The sequence below is a fragment of the Hippopotamus amphibius genome, chromosome 7 (genome assembly GCF_030028045.1).
Source record: "Hippopotamus amphibius kiboko isolate mHipAmp2 chromosome 7, mHipAmp2.hap2, whole genome shotgun sequence".
Classification (NCBI taxonomy): domain Eukaryota; kingdom Metazoa; phylum Chordata; class Mammalia; order Artiodactyla; family Hippopotamidae; genus Hippopotamus; species Hippopotamus amphibius.
This window is the reverse complement of record NC_080192.1, coordinates 78,819,400-78,841,466: the sequence shown is the minus strand read 5'-3', so window position 1 is coordinate 78,841,466 and position 22,067 is coordinate 78,819,400. Positions and strand designations below refer to the sequence as shown.

Sequence of the window (22,067 nt, the reverse complement as noted above, 5' to 3'; positions counted from 1 at the left end):
GCTAGAGATCCTGTTGCACAAGCTCGGCTCCTGGCCACCGGGGCAGCGGCGGCGCAAGCCGTGCCGTGACCTGCCCACACCCCCGCCTCGGCCCGCGGGGTCCTGGGCTCCCGGGACCGCCGGGCGGCACGCAACCATACAAGCTCTAAGGGATTCAGCGGTCGGCTGCCCGCTTGCCTGGCACCGGCGGGGAAAGGGGGGTGGGGGGCGGGGGGGAGGGTTCTGCGCGGGGGGAACGGCCAGGCTAGGCCCCGTCCGCATCGCCCTTCCAGGTGTGCGTGCGCCACGGCCCCGCCCACTGGCCCCGCCCTCTCCCCGCCCCTCTCGCGGCTCCTCCAGGTGCGCGTGCGCCGCAGCCCCGCCCGCCGCCGGGACTGGCTCTTCCCCGGCTCGGCAGCCGGCGCCGGCTTCTCCGAGCGCCTCGGCGAGCGCTCCCGCGGCCTCGCACGCGCGCGCCCTCCGGCTCCCGCCCGGCCCCCTCCTGGGCAGCCGAGCGGCGGGGCCATGGTGCGGCGGCGGCGGCGGTGGCGGCCCGAGGCCCGCGGCGGGGCCCGCGGCGCGCTGGCGTTGCTGGCGTTGGCCCTGTGCGCGCCCGGGGCCCGGGGCCGGGCGCTTGAGTGGTACTCGGCCGTGGTGAGCACCGAGTACGTGGACCCGCAGACGAATCGGAGCGTGCGGAGCGTCTCGGAGAACGGCCGCTTCGGCGAGAGCTCCCCCAGGGAGGGCGCGCGGGGCCTGGTGGGCGTCCCGCGCGCCGAGGACCGCGACCCGGAGGGCTGCGCGCCCAGCACGCGCTTCCTCGTGCCCGGCGGCCGGGGGGCCGCGCCCTGGGTCGCGCTGGTGGCGCGCGGGGGCTGCACCTTCAAGGACAAGGTGTTGGCGGCGGCGCGGAGGAACGCCTCGGCCGTGGTCCTGTACAACGAGGAGCGCTACGGGAACCTCACCTCGCCCATGTCCCACGCGGGTGAGCCGCCGGGGCGCCGCGGTCCTCCGCCGGGACCCCGAGGGGCGGCGGCGATGGGCTCTGGCCGTCGGGAACTGCGAGGGAAGCGCTGGGCTGGCTCGGTGTGACCCCCGGGTGCTCTTAGCAGGGGGGCGAGCCTACGGACGAGACTAGATCTTCTTCCTGGGCTCTTCAGGTGACGGGAGGTGCCCTGTGCGGGAGGAGGATTGTGGTTCTCCCTGGCGGAAAGACTCGTGATTCCTAGTCCTGGGTCCCTTGCCATTCGGCGTTTCCCAAAGTTAGAAGGGGCAGGGGTGGAGGCTCTTTCCCAGGGCATTCCAGAATCTGTCTCCTCACCCCATAAGGTGGTGGCCTGGTGACACTCTGGTGTCACTTCACTTTCATAAAACATGTCAATATTCTAAACTTCTGAGTGAGACAATCTGGATTTAACTGAGTCGGAAAACCTGGCCTTAAGTTGGGGTATGTTTTCTCACTTGCTAAATAGAAGGTTATAATACTGGCTCCACTGCCAATCGTATTGAGTCTTGAGTTTAGGTGAGAATTTTAAAGTTGTGGTCATGTAGGAAAAGATCTTGCTCTTGGGACTTACCTGGTAGTCCAGTGGTTAAGACTCTGCTTCCACTGTAGGGAGCCACAGGTTCGTTCAAACCCTGGTCGGGGAGCTAGGATCCCACAAGCTGCATGGCATGACAAAATATGTATATATATTGCAAGGTGACCCTTCCACACACTGTTTTCTGGGGCAACAGGTTGCATCGTCAAGCAGTCAGGAGAGTTTAAAAGGTGCATTTTACAAGGTTATCATCCTCAGAACTGAATTCCAAGGGATATTCGACCAGTACACACAGCAGAGTTTGAAGGCCTTCTAAGATCACAACTCATTCTGAACTTACTGGGATTAAAATCTTTAAAGTTTATGCTGCTGCAAGTCAGACATCCTTTTTCCTGTGCTTTTGGGTTTTGTTCTGTTTTGGCTTCTTGAATGCAAGTTCAGAATACCTGTAAAATGAGGCCAGAAGAGTGACTTTGGATTTGGCCTGTTTCAGCAGAATGATGGAACGGAAGTCAGTTGAGAGGTGAGGAAGTGAGACTGTTATAACAAGGCTTTCAAGATGGTTGAGGGCTGGGGAGGTGCTGAGAAGTGGGTGGAACCTGTAGGGCAGGGCAGGGGAGGGCGGGTGGGGCGGCAGTGAGGCATATTGAAGTCCGGTAGACTGATCTGGTAGAGGTCTAGGATGGAGAAGAGGTAACGGAGAGAGTCAGATCTTTGAGAAGCACGTCAGCGGCGGAGGGTTTGACCTCAGGAGAGGGGAAATTCCTCAGTTGCAACAGAGGGGAAGTGGGTTAGCGGAGGATATGGGAGCAGATGTCCATGTGGTAGCACTGGGCGAGGCACCACCTTTGGTGCAATTATTTCAGTTGTCACTGTACCCACGTCATGTTTCTACAAGCCTCTTGTGAAGAGTCCTGTCGGAGTTTACACTGCGTTCCAGAGGTATCCTGTGGACGGAGGTCTGTCAGAGAAAAGAGGGCAGTGTGTGAGGATGCTCTGACTCTGGGTCCTTGAAATTACTTCCGAGTCTACATCTTCATGTGCACTTTTTCTTTTCCGTGGCAGGCCCATCAGTCCACAGTTTTCTAAATCTGTTTACTGCGTTGTTTGGTAATGACATTAACATCCACTTGTGCTAATCGCACTTGTGCTAACCGTGGTTCAGCAACCTTGCTTCCTTACATTATTGACATATAATCTGTCCAGGCCCAGAAAAAACCGAATTTGTTTATTTTACATCTTCTTGTGAGCTTCTGTTCCCATGATCAGTGTCCATGCTAGCCATTTACAGTGAGAATAATTCTGTTTGAGAAAAAAGACAAAAGTCACAGTATTAGCAATTTTTTTTTTTAATGTGTGAAAGTTCCCCATGCAGAATCAGTGTTCTCCACTTAATCCCCCCGACAGCCCTTTGAGGTGGGTACTTTAACCCCATTTTACAGATGAGGAAACTTATGCCCAAAGAATTTAAATGACTGGCCCACAGTAACATGATGATCTACAGCCAGATCATTCTTTGTTTCAGGGGCCTGTCCTGGCCTCTACCCACAAGATTCCAGCTGTGATGAACAAAAATGTTTGCATATATTGCCAAATGTCCAGGGGCAGAGGGGATGACAGTAGCATTTAATGTTTTGAACCACTGGCTTAAAGGGAGACAAATTTGATAGCAGTGTGACCAGTGGGTTACACAGAGGAAAAGCTGAAAACAGGGAACCCACCTAGATGTTGTCTAGTCCAAGCAGAAATATCAGGGCCTATACTGTAGTGGTAATGGAAAAGAATGTCCCTCTCATTCTCAGAACTAGGTCCCACTGGGGACAAGGGTACAAATGTATCATGGCTTTTTGAGGATGGACTAGAATTAAGAATGGAATGAATGGAGTTAAGTCAGAAGAGGTACCAACTTTGACAGGCTTGAATTTGAAACGTGCCTTGATGGCAGCTCAGACTTTTTGGTTTCTCTCATTTCATCAGTGTGGCCAGAGCCAGTAAAAACCACTGATCAGCGGTTCTCAGTGTTCCTGTGAGATGCTGGGGCTCCACAGAATAGGCCGAGGTGGCTGCGTGTAAAGCCAATCGTGATACTCTCCTCCCAGGTCTCAGAATTTCAACAATTTTTCTTAAACCTGTTGCTTGACTACTAAAACCCAGTACAAGATATTTCGGGTTTAAGTCAATATTTCATTGCAGTTCTAAAATAAACCGTGAATTTAAGATAATATTCTATTAGGACAGCTGTAAGGACTGTTAATGTAATGCCCAAGGTTGGTTCCCTTTACTTTGCCAGATATGTATAGAGCAGCCATTCTGCCTAGTAGGGCGCCTACTTGGGGGTGGAAAAGCCTAAGACACATGCTGGCCTTTGAGGAATTCACAGCCTCGTGGGAGCGATAAACAGACCTTTCCAGGCAATGTGGTTTGGACCTCAACAGAATTATATGCACAGGTGCTTAGAAAGCATAAAGAAAGGGCATCCGATGCAAATACAGTGCAAAGATGATTACCAGTCAGTTTGACCAAGAAGAGTAACAACTGATGTATGTCAAACCGTTGAAACGAAAGCTTTTGGAGAGGATCAGCCTTGATGTGGTGATTGTTAGTTAACAACAGGCTGATCCTTTAGCTGACATCTTGAGTGGCTCTTTAGACTGGCACTTTGGTTCTGTCAGTGCCAGGTACTGGCAGGGCTCAGAGGCGTGTTTGGGGAAGGGGCCAGAGTTGGGGCCAGAGGAGATGACATAGGTGATAAGAAGTCCCTACTTTAAGAGAGATGTGCGTTTTGTGTTTGCAGAGCATGGTAAATAATCCATTATGAGTGGATGATGCTCTGTGATCTCGAATGCTATGCTCTCACAAATAATCTAAACATTTAGATTTGAGGTTAGAGTGGATTTTGGTGCCCTAGGAAGAGATGGCACCGCACAGCCTCATAGAAGGTGGAATGAACTCAGTTCCTGGACAGATGGAGTGCTGAAGGACAGCTTAAGTTGATGAAGGTATCTGGGTGTGTGTGGCAATTGGTGGGGGGGGGGGTGGCGGTACTGTAGGACCTTTTGGGTGAAGGGAGTGGCCTTGCAAAGGACCTAAGGCCTGAGGTGAAGTAATGCATTTGGGAAAATGGCAGAGTTCTCAGTAAGATTGTCGAGTACTGTACCCGACAAATACAAAATATTCTTGAGCAAGCCAGATGATCCAGAACAAAATGTGAAACTCCAAGGAGAGAACTGCATATATTTTTGAGTCCTCCTAACTCACCCTGGCCAACCATAAAGACGTTTCTGTTCACATCATAGCTTCACATTTTGGAGACATTTCCATTCATGTTTGGTGTACTGTCTCCCCTGCAAAGGGACTCTCGGATATTCTTCTTATTAAATCAGTTCACGGATAATACCGGAAGATAAACCAGTTTTTCAAGTTGATTCATTTGTACAGAAACCCTTTTTTTTGAGCCATCACTGTGTGACACTGAAGCTGCAAAAACTAATAAATAAGAACTGTAGTCCTTGTCTAGTGAGGGGGAGGGGCCCACAAAGACATTATAGCAGGTGGATAAAAAGAGGTGTGCTTAAGAGGCATTGCTGCATCGTGTACTCAAAGGCGTGGAGAAAGCAAAGCTGAACCTGTGCTGAATCTTAACGCTTTCACCAGGAATTTTCCAGGTCGGGGGCAGGGATGGAGACAATTATATATGGAAGTTAACTTACTGGAAAAAAGAAGATCTGAAAGGTCATGGGATTCTCTCGCTGGAGCTTTAAAAAGTATTTCTTGCTGCCCATATCAATTTTCTAGAACAGAAATCTAAGCCATTACTTTAAATATTTTAGTAGTAACCATCTCCTTCAAGAGAATGTTGAAATCTACTTTAAATAGTTTCCTAGGAAGGAGAAATGGTACACTAGACTCGAATGTGACCCTCCAGAATTTTGAAGCTGTTGACTGAGACAGATTTTTTTTTTACAGTTTCTGTTTGTTTTTGACAAGGTGGTAAGGGGAACTATGATTTGACAAGTAGGTTTATAATCACGTGCTATGTGCGAGACGTCCTGCTACGTGTAAGACAGGAGTAACAACAAATTGCCTTCAAGCGGTGTTCCGGTTAGTGGCAAGGTCTGTAGGTTTTCTTTTGGGGAGGGACAGGCATTGCATAAGATGTCCTTTTTTGGTCAAGTGTGATTGGTAGCACTGTGGGGCTTGGGGAAGAGAAACATTCAAAGGGCTTTTGCTCCCCTGTCCCAAGAAGTTGAGTGTGCCTTCTGGGAAGAAATTCGGCTGGTTTGACAATCAGCTGTGACTTTTTCTCTCCTGCTGCTGGGGCTTTCTAGGACTGGCCCAGGGAAGCATCAGGAGGGAAGGACAGGGCCAGACGTGGGGCCTGTGTTCGTCACCCCTTGGGGTTGTGCACCCAGTGACCCTGAGCTAGTGCATGTTTACTCAACTGCCCCACCTCTAGTTTATCCCCACATGTCCCAGGAAGGCCAATCATGGGATCAAAGAAGTCTTCATCCTGAGTTTTATTAAAGTAGTTCCCAGAAGCAATCTTGCTGCTATGTTTAGAGTGTAGCAAATTTTAGCCCTCAGCCTAGACACAGTATTTTTTTTTTAATGGTTACTTATAACTTAGTGAACTAAGAATTTCCTAGGTGAAAAATTTCAGATTGATATTGGAGATGTGTTCCGTTCAGGGTGTCCTTCTGATAATCACGGCGTGTCTGCAGCCCCTCCCTTGAGGGTTCAGGTGTTCTCAGCTCATTCTCTGTCTCTCACTCAATATTTATTAAACACTTAATATGTGCTGGGTTGTACGTGAGGCACTGGGGCTAATGAGATAAACAGGATACCTTTATGTGTATTTAGTCACTAACGGACCAGTCACTATCCCAAATATGCTCTTACGATAGTTTCACAGCCTAGAAACCTTTCTTTTGCTCAGTGAACTCTTCCTGTCCGTCAAGATACACTCACTTCCCAGGGAAAAAGTTCCCTCCCATCCCAGACAAAATGATCACTTCATTTCTGCAGCTTTTTCTTATTACACATTCTCATTAAATAAGCGACAGTCCCAAATAGAAAAATTCTCATCTCTGTTTTGCGGCTGAAGAAATTACTCTCAGAGCACCCAGACAGTGGCTGTCAGAGGAAGATGTAAGCCCAGCCTGGGTGGTCCTGAAGCCTGTGTCCTCCCAAACAAGGGGTCAGGGAGGAGGGTACATGTAGGACCTGGGGCTTCAGGCCCTGGAACTGGCTTTTCCAGGTGGTATGTGACATTGAGCAACTCTCTTTTTTTTTTAAAAGGAGGTGTTTTTTTGGGGGGGCGGGTATAGTTGCTTTACATTGTTGTGTTCGTTTCTGCTGTACAGCCACGTGAAGCAGCTATATGTATACCTATATCCCCTCCCTCTTGGGCCTGCCATCCCACCCATCTGGGTCATCACAGAGCACTGAGCTGATCTCCCTGTGCTATGCAGCACGTTCCCACTAGCTGTCTGTTTTACAGATGGTAGTGTGTTTAGCCCTTGTCTGTAAAATGATTGCACGCCTCTTTCTGTCCCAAGTGAGATACAGATGTGAAAGTGCTTCAGAGTTGGTTTTCCCCCCTTCACACAAAGATCCTTCTATGAGTACCAGCGACTATAACTGTAACCATAGCATAGAAACATTTTGTTTTCTGTATAAAAGTGAGACAGGTACATGGGGTCCATTTTCTTGTCCTTTCTACTGTAGCATGTGCTTGAAATTTTCCACAAAAGGAAACTCGCTTAATTTATACAGAGGGCTTTCAGCTTATAAAGCACCACATAATCATAGGTGGTATAAGTATCCTAATTGTTTCTGTATTTGCCTTTCTCCGCTGCTAGATGTTTATTTCCCTGAAGGCAGGAAATGCCTTGCTCCTTGCTGAGTCTCCCCAGTGATGATGTCGTAGATTGTGTGAGCGCTCAGCTACGGTACTTGTCAAGTGACAGTTTTAGAGTTGGGTCATAGGATCAGCCTCCAGACAGGAGCCACCTGAGAAGGGTGCCCTTCTGGTGTTTCAGTAACTAAATCCCAACAGCCGAGGGCCACAGGGGATTTGCTACAGATTAAGTTTCTCTCTGCAATAAAATAGTATTAGAATGTGGTTTCAGTGTAATACCAGAGAAGAGTCTTTAAATGTGTTTTTATGTTAATTTTTAAAAAAAATTTTTATTGAAATATAGTTGCTTTACAATGTCGTGTTAGTTTCTGCTGTGCAGCAAAGTGAATCAGCTGTACCTATACATATATCCCCTCTTTTTTGGATTTCCTTCTCATTTAGGTCATCACAGAGCATTGAGTAGAGTTCCCTGTGCTATACAGTAGGTTCTCATTAGTTGTCTATTTTATACATAGTAGTGTATATATTAAAAGGTTTTTTAAAAAATTTGTTTATATATTTATTGGCTGATGTTGGGTCTGTGTTGCTGTGTACAGGCTTTCTTTAGTTGCAGTGAGTGGGGGCTGCTCTTCGTTGTGGTGCACGGGCTCCTCATTGCTGTGGCTTCTCCTTGTGGAGCACGGGCTCTAGGCCCGTGGGCTTCAGCAGTTGCAGCACATAGGCTCAATAGTTGTGGCTCACAGGCTCTAAAGCGCAGGCTCAATAGTTGTGGCGCACGGGCTTAGTTGCTCCACGGCATGTGGGATCTTCCTGGAGCAGGGATCGAACTCGTGTCCCCTGCATTGGCAGGCAGATTCTTAAGCACTGCGCCACCTAGGGCCCCCTATTAAAAGTATTTTTCAAGTTCATTCTTGAATAGGTACTATGTACACCTGGTAGAGAATTTTTACTGTGCCCAGCTCTCCCCCCACCCCCTGCCAAGGTAGTCAGGGTCCCCAGTCTCTGGGGTAGCCTTCAGGGGTGGTCTGTATTGATATGACCACGTAAACCTCTTTTCCACACATTATTACATGCTGCTTTTTTCCTCTTCTGTCTTGGCTCCCGTCAGTGTTAACCGAGCTACTGCCTCAATACATACGTACAACATATCTGTGAAATTCAGTTCTTGGATACGGAATTGCTGGATCAAGGAGACATGTGCATTTAAAACCTTTTAGTAGCTGTTGCCCTCCATACCAGGTTGTAATAATTCAGTCCTGCAGCAAGAATGCACATTTGAGCTTGCTCTTGGCAATACGGTGTATCAGACTTTTTGACGTTTGCCAGTCTTTTAGGTGTGTTTTCATTTGTACCGTGACTTTTCATATGTTTAAAATCCTTTTTGAGGGGAGTGACTGCTAATGTGTACAGGATTTCTTTTGGGGGTGATGAAAATGGTATGAAATGAGGTAGTGGCGCTGGTTGCACAGCCTTTGTGAATATACTAAAAACCATTGATTTGTACACTTGTTTAAAAGCGTGAATTTTATGCCATGTGAATTATATCTCACTAAAGCCACTGTTTGTTATTTTTGTTTTTAACCCATTTGTTTTCTTTTCTGTAGACTGACTTTATTTTCTTTGTTTCTTGGTTGCTCTTTTTCTTATAGGAAATTAGTTTTTTATCTTTGTGATGTTACAGGTATTTTTCCCCCACTGGCCATTTGCTCTTTTGATCTTGAGTCCTCGATTTTGTTCTCTTTTAGTCAGTGCAGAAAAATTTTTTTTATAATAATTGGTTAGTTGCTCAATTTTTTTTTTAAAAGAGGTCCCGAGGTGATTTTTTACACTTGAAAAGATTTTTCTTCACTATTATTTATTTTTTAATTACCATGTTTCTTCTGGGTCTTTTTTGTTTTCTCTTTTTTATACATTTAAATCTTGGATTTCTTTGGAATTTATTTTGGTATAAGTTGCAAAGAAGGGATGCAGCTTTTTTAGCCTCAGTTGATACTCAGTTGCACCCACACTGTTAAAAAAAAAATGATCGTTTTACCCCATTGATTTGAAATTCCACTTTTATCATTTACTGAAGTCTTTTATGTATTTGCGTCTAGTTTCTGGGCTTCTTATTCTGCGCCTTTCTGGTGTCTTCATATGCTCCTGCCACACTGTTTTAATTACAATACTTTGACTATAAAGGCTAGTTCAGGTTTTACTGTTTACAGAGATTTCCTAATTGTTCTTGATTATTTTTCCCTTAAGTGAACTTTAGAAGCAGAATTTTTGTTTGCTTTTTTTTTTTTTTTTTTTTTAGTATTTATTTGGTTGCACCAGGTCTTAGTTGTGGCAGGCGGGCTCCCTAGTTGTGGCATGTGAACTCTTAGTTGCAGCATGCATGTGGGGTCTAGTTGCCTGACCAGGGATCGAACCCAGGCCCCCTGTATTGGGAGCTCGGAGTCTCAACCACTGCGCCATCAGGGGAGTCCCAAGGTTTTTTGTGTTTGTTTTTTAAGAACTTTTACTGAGATACAGTTTACATACAATAAACTGCATATATTTAGAGTGTACTATTTGGTATCCCAATCTCCCAATTCATTCCCCCCCAACCCTCCCCGCATTAATTAATAGACATTCCTATTAACATTCACAAGTGAAATTGGTCTGTGTGGTTCTTTTGTTGGTTTTTTATTACCATGTTTGGTTTTATTATCTTAGAAATGTTTTAAGATTTATTTTTATTTTTTTCAATGTGCTGTGGAACACTTTATATGTCATTGATGTTGCTTGCTCCTTTAAGGTTTGGGGGGGTAGGATTCACCTGTGAAACTGCACGGGGTGGGGGTGGGGGCTCTTGTTTTCTAGGGGGCAGTTCTTAGTGATTTATTCTTCCTACGTAATCAGTCTGTTTTCTCCTTGGAGACCAGTGTTGGTAACTTGGGTTTTCCTTGAATATCATCCATTTTATCACAGTTTTCAGTCGTATGTGCATGGAGCCATACTTTCTCTGTAGCTTATTGTGTGTTCTTCATGCTGGTTCCTTTGTTCTTTCCTTCAGGAACAGGAAATATAGTGGTCGTCATGGTTAGCTACCCGAAAGGAAGAGAGATTGCGGACCTGGTGCAGAAAGACATTCCGGTCACAGTGACCATAGGGGTGGGCCCCCGGCAAGTACAGGAGTTCATCAGTGGCCAGTCCGTGGTGTTCGTGGCCATTGCCTTCATCACTATGATGATCATCTCATTGGCCTGGCTCATATTTTACTACATACAGCGCTTCCTATACACTGGCTCACAGTTTGGAAGTCAGGTAATTTTTTAATATTTATTTATTTGGTTGCACTGGGTCTTAGTTGTGGCATGCTGGCTCCTTAACTGTGGTATGCAGGCTCTTAGTTGCAGCATGCATATGGGATATAGTCCCCTGACCAGGGATCATACTCGGTCCCCCTGCATTGGGAGCTCGGAGTCTTAACCACTGCGCCACCAGGGAAGTCCCTGTCCCTCTTTAACTTTGCTTGTTAAAAGATAGTTTGTAAATATTTCCCATATATATTGCTTGAAACTATTGGACAATATTCCTAATTTCAATATCACTCAAAATATTTAAATATTAATATGGGGGGTTTTTTGAAATTAGTTTTAAATTAGAATACATTAACCTTTCTGTTCTGTGGGAAATGTGGTGATGTTTCACTCCTGCAGAGACCCTCTGCTCTTCCCAGATGTAAAGGGATGACAAAAAGGCAAGGCATGAGGTGGGGGGGACCTGGTTCTGTGTTTCAAAAGAGAACAGGCCTCCCTGTCTCCGTGACGGAGCCGCATTCAGAGCCATTCATCTGCAGAGACACTAGCTCAGTAACAGCAGAGGGGAGGGCCCTTTGGGTTACTCACTCACCTGTCGTCTTGAGAACCGCCCCCTTCCTGGTTCTGCAGGCAGTAGATGCTCATTTCTGGGTCATCTTCTACCTCCAACTAGGAAGCCTCTGTCTCTTTAGGGACGTTAACAGATGAGTGTATTGGCGCCCCCTCCTCAGCCGACATCCTTACCAATAATTAAACATAAGATTGGTTTCTTCTTCAGACATGGAATTGAAAATAAGTATTCTTGAGCAAACAGCTCTTAAGTTGCATGTGGCCGTTCTGTACATTAGAACTTCAGCAATGGTAATTTTTTATTTTCATTGTAGTCATTTAACTTTGCTTCTTAAATGAAATTTTTTCCATATGCTTGCTTATATTATATGAGTTTTTTAAAATAGTGACTTACAACCTTCAATAGTAGTAATAATGTATTTCCTCCCTAAGAGCCATAGGAAAGAAACAGAGAAAGTTATTGGGCAGCTCCCTCTTCATACTGTAAAGAACGGAGAAAAGGTAATCTTTTCGCGGTTGTTTTTATTTTGTTTAAACTAAAATACAAATCTGTTCATATGTCTAAACTCATGGTATCGGTCATCCAGTTTTGGCTAGTCTGAGTTACTGTTAACTTTGACATGTGTGTTTATGTTAAAGAAGAGTTGGCAGAAGCACTCTTGTATATGTAAAGAGCCTTCCAGACCTGTGCTGCCTGAGAGGGTACCACTAGCTACATATGGCTATCTGAATGTAAATGAATTAAACTGAGAACTCAGTTCCTTGGTCACACTGGCTACGTGTCAGATACTCAGGTGGCCACATTAGCCGGATGCAGCCAGCTGGGTGGTGCCCAGGTGACTCTCAAGAAGCTTCAGTCTCTACTGGAGACCCCGAGGCGTAAATCCATCTCCATTAAATCTGACGCTCTCTGTCCTTCCTCTCTGACTCCCTTAATTACAGGGAGAAAATACTGGGATTTGTGGAGAAGGGAAGAAAAGATGTTTTTGAAACTTTTTTTTTTTAAGATTTATTTTTTTATTATTATTTACTTTATTATTATTTTTTTAATTTTTGGCTGCATTGGGTCTGTTGCTGCATGTGGGCTTTCTCTAGTTGCGGGGAGCAGGGGCTACTCTTCGTTGTGGTGCTCAGGTTTCTCATTGTGGTGGCTTCTCTTGTTGCGGAGCATGGGCTCTAGGCGCATGGGCTTCAATAGTTGCAGCACATGGGCTCAATAGTTGTGGCTCACAGGCTCTAGAGCGCAGTCTCAGTAGTTGTGGAGCACAGGCTTAGTTGCTCTGCATGTGGTATCTTCCTGGGGCAGGGATCAAACCTGTGTCCCCTTCATTGGCAGGTGGATTCTTAACCACTGCACCACCAGAGAAGCCCCTAAAGAGCTCCTTTTTAAAAAAAGAAACGTTTTTGGGACTTCCTAGGTGGCACAGTGGTTAAGAATCCACCTGCTAATCTGTCATACATAGTGAAGTAAGTCAGAAAGAGAAGGACAAATATTGTATGCTAACTCACATATACGGAATCTAAAAATGGTACTGATGAACTCAGTGACAAGAACAAGGATGCAGATACAGAGAATGGACTGGAGAACTCGAGGTATGGGAGGGGGCGGGGGGTGAAGGGAAAACTGAGACGAAGTGAGAGAGTAGCACAGACATATATATACTACCAACTGTAAAATAGTCAGTGGGAAGTTGTTGTATAACAAAGGGAGTCCAACTCGAGGATGGAAGATGCCTTAGAGGACTGGGGCGGGGAGGGTGGGGGGGACTCGAGGGGGGGAGTCAAGGAAGGGAGGGAATACGGGGATATGTGTATAAAAACAGATGATTGAACCTGGTGTACCCCCCCAAAAAAAAAAAAAAAGAATCCACCTGCTAGAGTGCAGGGGACACAGGTTCCATCCCTGCCCCAGGAAGATGCCACATGCAGAGCAACTAAGCCTGTGTACCACAACTACTGAGACTGCGCTCTAGAGCCTGTGAGCCACAACTCTTGAGCCCATGTGCCACAGCTACTGAAGCCCACGCACCTAGAGCCCGTGCTCCACAAGAGAAGCCACCACGAGAAGCCTGCACACCACAATGAAGAGTAGCCCCCACTCATCTCTATAACTAGAGAAAGCCTATGTGCAGCAACAAAGACCCAATGCAGCCAATAAATAAATAAATGAATTTAATTAAAAAAAAAAAGAAAGAAAGAAACTTTTTCACATGGCCAACATGAGACTTAAAAGGCCAAAATCGTACCAGAGTTCAGAAGCATTTTTGAAATAGGACAAATCCTACATCTCAGAACCTTGAGTTCTTAGAGGATAGGTTCCTTAAAAGGAAAACAGTTGCTAATGCAGGAATAGTTATTCTTTTAATGGTCCATTTTCTGTGCTGGGAAATGTTGATGGCTGTGTTGACATAGCTACAGGTTGGTTCTGTACTTCGGAGTTTCATTTTATCTCCTCAACTAAGTTGTTGAGACTTAGTCCATCCCGACCCTTCCCCCGACCCCGTCTCCACTCCCCTGGAAGTGCACTTGGGTCCATATCTCTTCCTCTGACCTACTTAAAGGATTAAAGCTTCTGAATAACACTAATTAAATTTATAGACCTTTGATTTTAAAACTTTGGAATCTGATATTAATGGTTCATGTGGAATATTTAACATTAAGATACTCTTGGAATTGTCTTGTTAGCTGCATTCCTGCCCGGATGCCTTACATTGTCATAACAGTGAATTCTCATACTTGATGCAAGGTCCTGGTTTCTGTCTGCATGGATGTATTAAAAAGGAAAAGTTAAAAAAAAAAATTCCGTCTCATGGGAAGATTAACATCTGATTTAAAATCACAAGGGTCCCTAGGGAGAGACTCCCCAGCAAATGCAGGGACAAACTGTACCTTCAGCTGGCAGTTCTGTGGCAAGCATGGAGTTTTATGTTCCTCTTGGAATGTGTCTTTTACTCTCTATGGCATGAAATCTGCCCTTAAATATGAGAAGACATAGATTCATATGTGTAATTTACTGCATGGTATCTTTGAGTACGTAAGTAAATTGATATTATCCTCTTCCTGTACAGAACATTTTTGAAAATGTGCTTCCATGGACTGTTTTTTGAAAGTTGTCAGCAATATGGTTAAAAAAAAAAAAAGAGGATCCATAAATAGTCCATGAGGTATACACGTGAATTTTCTGGCCATTTTACATTTTAAACTTGTACAAAAAAATACTGTGTTTTTTCGTAAATTTACATCTTGTCCAGTTCTGGAGACTAAGTTTGTTTTCTAATTTTTCTTTTCTTGTGGACTCGATCCCCGTAATGTATAAGCTTGCAAACCATTAGGGAAGTAAAAATTCATCCTTGCCTGGCATGTGACAAAAGGTGATAAAGTTTAGTTGCAACATATAGTTTTAAGTACTCTTACAAAGTTAATTTTAATACAGTCTTGGATAGCAGTATCTGCATATAAAATCAGTTTTTACTGCTTGGTTTTTTTTTTTGTTGTTTTTTTAATTTTTTTTAATTAATTTTATTTGCTGCGTTGGGTCTTCATTGCTGTGCGTGGGCTTTCTCTAGCTGTGGAGAGCGGAGACTACTCTTAGTTGCAGTGCATGGGCTTCTCATTGTGGTGGCTTCTCTTGTTGCAGAGCACAGGCTCTAGGCGTGCAGGCTTCAGTAGTTGTGGCATATGGGCTCAATAGTTGTGGCTTGCAGGCTCTAGAGCACAGGTTCAGTAGTTGTGGCACATGGGCTAAGTTGCTCTGCGGCATGTGGGATCATCCCGGCCCAGGGATCGAACCCATATCCTCTGCATTGGCAGGCGGATTCTCAACCGCCTTGCCACCTGGGAAGCCCTACTGCTTGGTTTTTAACAAGTGACCCATGTGGCTAAAGATATTTTTAAATAATTACATGATGGCTGTGAAGCTGCGTCCCATAAAATTAACTTGCTAAAGTTATAGACACTCATTGGTAGCTCCTGAATCCCTATCCCAGAGTCCTGAGAGGAAGAGTCTCATTGGCCTGTTTTGGGTCAGGTGACCAGGCCGGCTGTGCCTACTTTGGTTGTTGGGCTGAAGCCAGGTAGATAGATCCAGGGGGTACCCAGGGAAGTTAGGGGAGGGCTCACACCACCAAAAAGGTCTGTGACCCACAGATCTCAGAAATTGAAATTTTGTCACAAGACTGCTTCTTCACTGGAAATTTTTATTTCTTTATACCTTTGTTAATTTGATATATTAAAAAAAGGTAACTTGTTTTAATTTGTGATTCTTTTATCACTGGTGAGGTGAATATATTCAGATATTTAGCCATTTGCATTTTCTCATCTGCAAGTTATAACTGTTCTTTAGCAAATTCTAATGAAAGTGCTTTTGTTTTGTGTTTTTAACGATTCCAGAAAACATGTGGCTAATTAGATATTCATTCTCTTTTTAAGTTTTATATTTGAAAAATAATTTATTATAATAAAGCAGGCATTTAAAATATCACTACAGTCTTTAAAATATTGTCAGCCCTAAAATATAATCACTTAAAAAAAATGAACAATAGCTTAGAATTTAAACATAATTTGTGTCTGATAAGGTAGGTGATGAAATTTTTTCTTTTTCAGTCAAATTCTTTAAAAAAAATCCCTTGACAGTGGTAAACATAAATACCAAGTAGAAATTATCTGTGTTTAATTTCAGGATGTACCAATGTAGACTAGAATTCATGGTTGTTTTACCCAGGTTGTACTGAGTTTTGGGTTTGTTTTGTTTTTATTGTTGTTGTAAGTTTTACCAAGAGTATAGTATTTACTAAGGATACAGTAAATTCTTTCCTCTTCTTTTTTTACAGGGAATCGATGTTGATGCTGAAAGTTGTGCAGTGTGTATTGAAAATTTTAAAGGAAAGGATGTTATCAGGATTCTGCCATGCAAGTAAGTTCTTTTGCTTTCTGAGATGTTAAAAGTTACTAGACAAGTTTCAGATTTCTGACCAAGACTTAACATGTCTTTGAATGATATGAAGATCTTGCTATCAGAGGATATCTTGTGATCATCTCACCTTTTAGAAAAGAAGCTCAAAGTCTTCAAGGCTCCTCCCAAGTTGCTTTACTTTAAAATTGCTTTGCTTGGAGACTTTAGGTGACCGTTAAGACCCATTATGTCCTTTTGTCACAGATCAGTTTTTAGTCTTATAAGCCAGGCTTCATCAGGGTCCTGGGAATCTATACTATACATTTAGTGATGTAGAAAGTCAGCTGTGTTGGGAGAAAGGAAACCAAAGCCCAACAGGTGAAGGCCCCGGAGGAGAGGTCCAGGAGCAGCCAGCAGACCTGACTCAGGCTTTGCTATTTCTTTTTTTTTTTTAACATTTAAATATTTTAATACTTATGTTTTAAACTAATGAGCATTTTCCCAGACAGTTATTAGAAATGTTATTTTTAAAGACATTTCCTGGTTATGTATCTTTGTCTATTATTTTCTACTGAGGTGCCTTTTTTCTTAGATTAGGCTCTGCTATTATTTGCACCCTGGGTTTGGGTTCTTTTTGGGGCTGTGTGAAATAAATATTCCTCCCTTATTTCATTTTGGCCTTTTTTTTTTCTTTTGCCTCACCTCATGGCTTGTGGGATCTTAGTTCCCTGACCAGAGATTGAACCCAGGCCCTTGACAGTGAGAGCGTAGAGTTCTAACCACTGGACTGCCAGGGAATTCCTCTATTAATTACTTTTTTTTTTAACAACAGGAAGTTATATTTCCTTTTCAATAATGAGATAACTGATAACTTTTTAAAAATATTGCTTTGTTAGCAGAAAGGTGTAAAAAGACTATGTTTTAAAGCTGGTCAATTTTAATTATACTTCCCACCTATTAGAAGCAGGTCATTACTAATATGTAATTGTGTCTTGCTTTATGTTTGCAAAGTGTTTTTGTGTATATCCCAGATTCAGTTCTCAGAAGTTCCTGTAGAGGAAATGGAGTGAGGATCAGAATAACAAAATTCATTTTCCTGCATGAAGATAGTGAACTTAAATCTACAGACGTTTATATGGGTTGGTGTGCTGGTACTTCATGAATTGGGGTCTGTGTTGGGTGATGGTGTCCTGTAGAAAATTATTAAAATAGAAAAGAATGTTTACTCTAGGCTAGTTCAGGGCAAGTCTTTCTGACTTGGATGCCACACAGTGAGCAGCCTGAGGCTGATTTCCTTTTATAGGAAGTCCAGACCCTCCTGACAGCCCAGCTGGGATTTGCACTGGAGCCTCGCAAGCAGACGAGTTACACGCACACCTATCCTGGTCTCCTTTGCGGGGTTTTACTCCCCCGCCCCCATTTTCTCCCATGATTTATTTCAACAAATTTCTGAAGAAGGCCCACATGTTTATTTTGTTTTTTTCACAGGGATTCCTGTAGGTCAGTTTTAGTTTCAGTTGGAGGATGGAAAGGTCACGAGACAAGCTGGGCTGGACCTTATGTGGTCCAGGGTCACGTCATTACCTGCTGCTATTTTTAACTGCTTTGGCAGATTTCCCTTCCAAGGAAGGGTCTTCGGACAAGGACAGTAATAATAATGAAAAGTTACTGAGGATTTATTGCGCCCAGAACCCTGGTAACCACATCATACATTCACTCCTCAGAACAGCCTACGCTGGAGGCACAGAGCGGCCTCAGGAGCTAGTTCAGAGTCACAGCATCAGGCGCACAGCTGGTGTCCAAGCCTGATCTGTGTGGCTCCAGTACCCACACCTGCTTACCTGCAGTACAGATAGGAAAGAAGAAAATTCATATGTGATTTTTCTTTCTTTGATTCTGAAAGTGATGTGTTCATTCTAGAAAAATGTAGATGCTACAAAAATACATGACAAAAAAATGTGTTTTTTTTAGCCTGCAACCCAAAGATTGACTGTGTTACTATTTCGTTGTTACTCCATTGGAATCATTTTATAGACTTATATGTAAGATACTATCAGTTTAGGATGTTTGTTACTATTTACTCTTGGGTTACCGGTTACCGTAGGCCACATTTATTCCCAAAGGCTTACAGAGACACATAAAAATACATGCTAGAATGATGTGAAAATAAACGATGCTTTTTATGCAGTGAAGGGGGAACTTCCCTCTTAGTGCCAGATTCTATTTAACATGGAAAGTAGAATAGGTAACTACCCAGGGTAAGTGGATAGACTGGAAAGTTGATTTGATGACATTTAACTTGTAATGAGAAGATGAGTTGGTAGAATGTGTTATTTCCTTTATAAGATATAAACATTTATTTTAAAACATTAACACATACTTAATTTTTTTAGGCATATTTTTCATAGAATATGCATTGACCCATGGCTTTTGGATCACCGCACGTGTCCAATGTGTAAACTTGATGTCATCAAAGCCCTGGGATATTGGGTTTGTTACATTTTTGTTTATATTCAATCTCTGCCCCCCATTCTCCCCCAGTGATTCAATTCTGTTCTTGACCAGAGGCAGGAGGAGTGGACAATATGCTCCTTCTAGCGTCCTGGTGTTCCTAAAGAAATTCTCCTCTTTATTAAAAGTGAATTCTTCGGGGATATGTGTATAAAAACAGATGATTGAACCTGGTGTACCCCCAAAAAAATAAAAAAATAAAAAAATAAATAAATTAAAAAAAAGTGAATTCTTAAGACATTCCCCCAAATCAACGAAATTTGTGATTATAGAATAATACGCTAGGTGTTTCCTTAGAGTTGTAGTTATTGATACTTAGGTATCTTTGAAAGATGTGGTGTGATACACTGCAGGGTGTGTAGGTGCTAGTCAGTGTTACATAAACAAGAATTATTATAAAATGTCTGAGATGGAAGGAGCCTCGTGCAGAGGTGCACATTTTACATACGCGGAAGCTAAAGCCAACATCTCTTGACACCAGCTCTCCAGACATCTGGGTTTCAGGGTCAGATACTGCAGGGAAATTCATTTTGCACTGAATGTGCTCCATCACTTTGTGATACTGAGATGGTCACAGGACCTTCCTCAGAAAACAGAGACGGGAGGGCAGAGTGAAAGAGCATGGATCATCGTAGCCGTGTGCCAGTGCCTTACGTGAGTTACTACATTGACTCCTCCAGCCACTCTGGGAGGGAAGCGCTGTGACTGTCCCTGTTTTACTAACTAGAAACTTGAGCTTAGAGAGAAGTAACTCACCTAAGGTCACGTGGCAAGGTAATGGGGAATCAGCTTTCAGATGCAAGCTTGCTTACTTTCAGGGTCCAAGCTCTTAACTCCCAAAAAGGGGAGGGATTTAGAGGGGAAAAAAAAAAACCCAGATTTTCCTAGATGGTTATATTTTTAGAGTCTTCATATAATCTATTAATGTTTCAAGGTTTTTTTTTTTTTTTTTTTTTTACTTATTGGCTGCATTGGGTCTTCGTTGCTGCACACAGGCTTTCTCTAGTTGCTGTGAGCAGGGGCTACTCTTCATTGTGGTGTGCAGGCTCCTCATTGTAGTGGCTTCTCTTGTTGCGGAGCACAGGCTCTAGGCGTGTGGGCTTCAGTAGTTGCAGCACATGGGCTCAGTTAGTTGTGGCTCACGGCCTCTAGAGCACAGGCTCAATCGTTGTGGCGCACGGGCTTAGTTGCTGCGTGGCATGTGGAATCTTCCCAGAGCAGGGCTGGAACCCATGTCCCCTGCATTGGCAGGGGGATTCTTAACCACTGCGCCACCTAGGAAGTCCCAAGGTATTCTTGATTAAATATAGTTTTGAAACAAAGGTCTTTTTAAGAAGTAATTTAAATATCAAATATATTTTTCTTATTGCTAAACAGAGGGTTTTGCAGCATTTATTACAAAGGCAGAAACTACAAAGAGATTTTTTATGGTAACGATTTTATGTGACTTGAAGCCATAACAGCCCTCAAGGCTGCAGGCCCCCTTCGGAGGATTTTTCATTTTCTAGTTCAGCATATCTTCAAAGGAGAGCTGAGGGACCCACGCGGTGCCTTAGTAACCAGCATGATCTTCTGTGAGTTGTCATTTTCAAGTGTGAGTTCAGAGGCCTTGCCATAGGTACACGGAGGGGGCAGCAGCAGAGCTGTGTGCCTGGAAACTCATCTGCCTGGAGGGCTGGGAAATGTATCTTTGCTCTAGACTTTCTCACATTCATAGCTTTTAATAACCGGCGGTTCTCCTTGGTGTGGAGACTCGTCCCCCTCTGCCCCGAGCGCCTTCCTGGGCCCGCACTGGAAACAGTAGCACCCAGGGAGTGAGACAGGGGTTTCCTCGCAGAGTTTTCCTTCTTTGTCTTTTCCTCTCGTAGGTAACACTCTGAAGCTCCTTTTGTTTTCTTTGTCAGTCATTTTAAACCTGCTTTTCATTTCTAAACGTTTGTGTAAAAGGCATGTCACTGACCTTAGCATTGAGAGTTTAATCCTCATGAGTGAGTTTTGCTTTTGGAAATACATCTCCATGTATATTTCATGGGTTAAAAATCCAGGCTCTTCATTTTACATCAGCTTGGATTGCTTTCAAAATGTTAATTTCAGAAAGCTAGAATTAAGTTTGCTTTCTTTTTTCGAAGAAACCTACAGTAACTTTAAATCAAACTTAATTTGCCTTGCCTTTAACTTTTTTTTTAAATTCTTTGACAAATCCAACATTTTCTCTAGGCCCATGGGCCCCTCCTGCATTGGATTGTATAGATGTTCACGCGCGTATGGTAACTAGTTCTCATTTCCAAGGACGTGACCGCAGTGAGAACGGCCGGCCGGCCTTCAGACTTCAGTGGCCCTTCGCTTTGCAGCTGTAACCACTTTGATGTGTCTCTAGTCACTGCTGTGTTCAGTCACGGGGCAGGCATTCATCAGGGGAGTGCTGCATAAGGTGCTGGGTCTGAACTTGCCTCTGGGGAGACGAAGTTGGATAAGACGCAGCCCTTCTGCTTGCAGGCTCCTGGGGGTTCCGCTTTATGTGCTGGTGGGGGCGGGGCCAGGCCTGCACCCCACCCCACTGGCCAAGGAGGCCTGTTTGAAGAGTGTGGGGCACAGAGGGAGGAGGCTTTGACCCTGCCAGCTGCATGTGGGAAGAAACAGGGAGGGGTTTTGGGAGGCGCATCTGAGCTGTTAAAGGGTTAGTGTATCACAGGGAGTGACCAGGTGCAGTTTGAGATGGGCAGGTAGTTCAGTTCGGCAGGTATTTAGACAAGTACCTGGAAAAACAGATTAGGGCGAGCTCAGTGGGAGCTCAGATGCCATGGCAGCTCAGCAGAATTTGTTGGTTGGTGTGTCAGGAGTCTCTTCTGGGGGTGTTTGGTTGCCTCTGAGAAGGCAAAGAGCCACATGGTGTCCAGGAGTGGGGAGAGGGTTCTAGAACACAGGTCTAGCCAGCAGTGGGGGCCGCAGTGCCCTTGGCCCTGCGGGCCCCAGGAGTGGGTGGCATGACTGTGTGGTGTTCTCAGTCTCAGCTGAGGTTCTCAGGGACACACACACACACCTTTGGTTGGTCATTCACCAACAGTTTTGTCTATTACAACACTGCTTTGACTCTGGCATTAATCAGTAAAGGTTTCTGCATGGGCCCCGAATCTTGAGACTTGACGTAGTGATGCTTGTAGAGACTCCTGCCCTGACGTTCATGATCTCATTTTCTTTAAACCAGCAAATGGGGAAGCGAGTCAAACTGGCAGCTGATAGACACCCTTTCTATAAGGAAGGAGCGGAACTGGTTATCTTTAAATGAATGCAAGGATGACCTGCTTGTCTCTGAAGCCCTGGCACCTGGCAGCAATTAGGGTGGTAATTCTAGCTCAGGGCTCCGGACTTAGTGACCAGCAACCAGCCAGGCTGTTCAGGGAGGCAGGAAAGTGCGTTTGTGACAAAAATTC

General features: G+C 44.3%; 1 protein-coding gene across 5 annotated transcripts in view; it reads left to right on the top strand.

Annotated features, from left to right (window-relative positions):
* The first annotated feature begins 366 nt into the window (after nt 1–366).
* RNF149 (ring finger protein 149) overlaps nt 367–22,067 on the top strand; it is a 42,674-nt gene continuing 20,973 nt past the window's right edge. For all 5 annotated transcript variants that reach the window (XM_057743489.1, XM_057743487.1, XM_057743485.1 and 2 more), the window contains exons 1-5: nt 367–964; nt 10,418–10,668; nt 11,667–11,735; nt 16,064–16,146; nt 18,519–18,615. In XM_057743489.1, the coding sequence (XP_057599472.1) occupies nt 505–964; nt 10,418–10,668; nt 11,667–11,735; nt 16,064–16,146; nt 18,519–18,615 (960 nt within the window). In that variant the 5' untranslated portion in view covers nt 367–504. The remainder of the gene's footprint in view (nt 965–10,417; nt 10,669–11,666; nt 11,736–16,063; nt 16,147–18,518; nt 18,616–22,067) is intronic.